At 65.9% G+C, this 1,013-nt stretch overlaps 1 protein-coding gene across 1 annotated transcript; it reads left to right on the top strand.

The window, feature by feature from the left end:
- Positions 1–278: 278 nt before the first annotated feature.
- On the top strand, positions 279–1,010 carry LOC106898326 (glycoprotein-N-acetylgalactosamine 3-beta-galactosyltransferase 1-A-like; the record flags this gene model as incomplete). The annotated part of the gene is made up of 1 exon (XM_014959508.1): positions 279–1,010. A coding segment is annotated over exon 1 (663 nt), but the record flags the coding sequence as incomplete, so codon positions are not given.
- Between the last annotated feature and the right edge of the window lie 3 nt (positions 1,011–1,013).

Here is a 1,013-nt window from a genome sequence, read left to right as displayed (position 1 = left end):
GGCGGGTGGGGGGTGTGGGGGCCACCCCCCAACCATCCGTGGTGGGTGGTGGTATGGGGCCAATGGGGTGGGCCTCGGGGTGGCCAATGGACATGGTGGTCTCCATCGTGGCCAACGATTGTGGTGGTCCCCACCATGGCCAACGAACATGGTGGTCCCCATGGTGGTCACCAGGGGTAGTCTCCTCATTGTGGCCAACGAACATGGTGGTCCCCACCGTGGCCAATGAACATGGTGGTCTCCATTGTGGCCACCAGGGCTGGTCTCCTCATTGTGGCCAACAAATTGGAGTTGTCCCCACTGTGGCCAATGGATGGGGTGGTGCCCACCATGATGAGGATCCCACCATGGCCACCATGAATGGAGTAGTCCCCACCGTGGCCAGAAACGGGGTGGTCCCCGTTGTGGCCAACGTGGCGCCGTGTGTCCCCCCAACCCCGGTCCCGGCAGGCGATGAGTCCGGGGTGGCGCGGGCGCTGTTCCAGCGGGTGCGTGTCCTGTGCTGGGTGATGACGAGTCCCACCACCCTGGAGACCAAGGCTCGTCACGTCAGGGCCACCTGGGCCCGTCACTGCAACGTGGCCATCTTCATGAGCTCCCAACCGCCCCCCGCCTTCCCGGCCGTGGGGCTACCGGTGGGGGAAGGTCGCCACCAGCTCTACTGGAAAACCATCCGCGCCTTCCAGTACGTCCACCAGCATCACCTGGAGGAGGCCGACTGGTTCCTCAAGGCGGACGATGACACCTTCTTGGTGGTGGCCAACCTGCGGTGGCTCCTGGCCCCCTACCCCCCCGAGACCCCCCTCTACTTCGGGAAACGCTTCAAGCCCTTCGTGGGGCAGGGCTACATGAGCGGGGGGGCCGGTTACGTCCTCAGCAAGGAGGCCCTCAAGAGGTTGGTGGCCGCTTTGGCCAACGGTTCCTGCGGCCACAGCAGCCCCGTGGAGGACCTGGCCCTGGGTCAGTGCCTGGAGAAGGTGGGGGTGGGGGCGGGGGACTCGCGGGACATGGGG

The sequence above is a fragment of the Calidris pugnax genome, unplaced genomic scaffold (assembly GCF_001431845.1).
Source record: "Calidris pugnax isolate Ruff unplaced genomic scaffold, ASM143184v1 scaffold479, whole genome shotgun sequence".
Classification (NCBI taxonomy): domain Eukaryota; kingdom Metazoa; phylum Chordata; class Aves; order Charadriiformes; family Scolopacidae; genus Calidris; species Calidris pugnax.
This window is presented reverse-complemented; position numbering and strand designations above follow the sequence as displayed.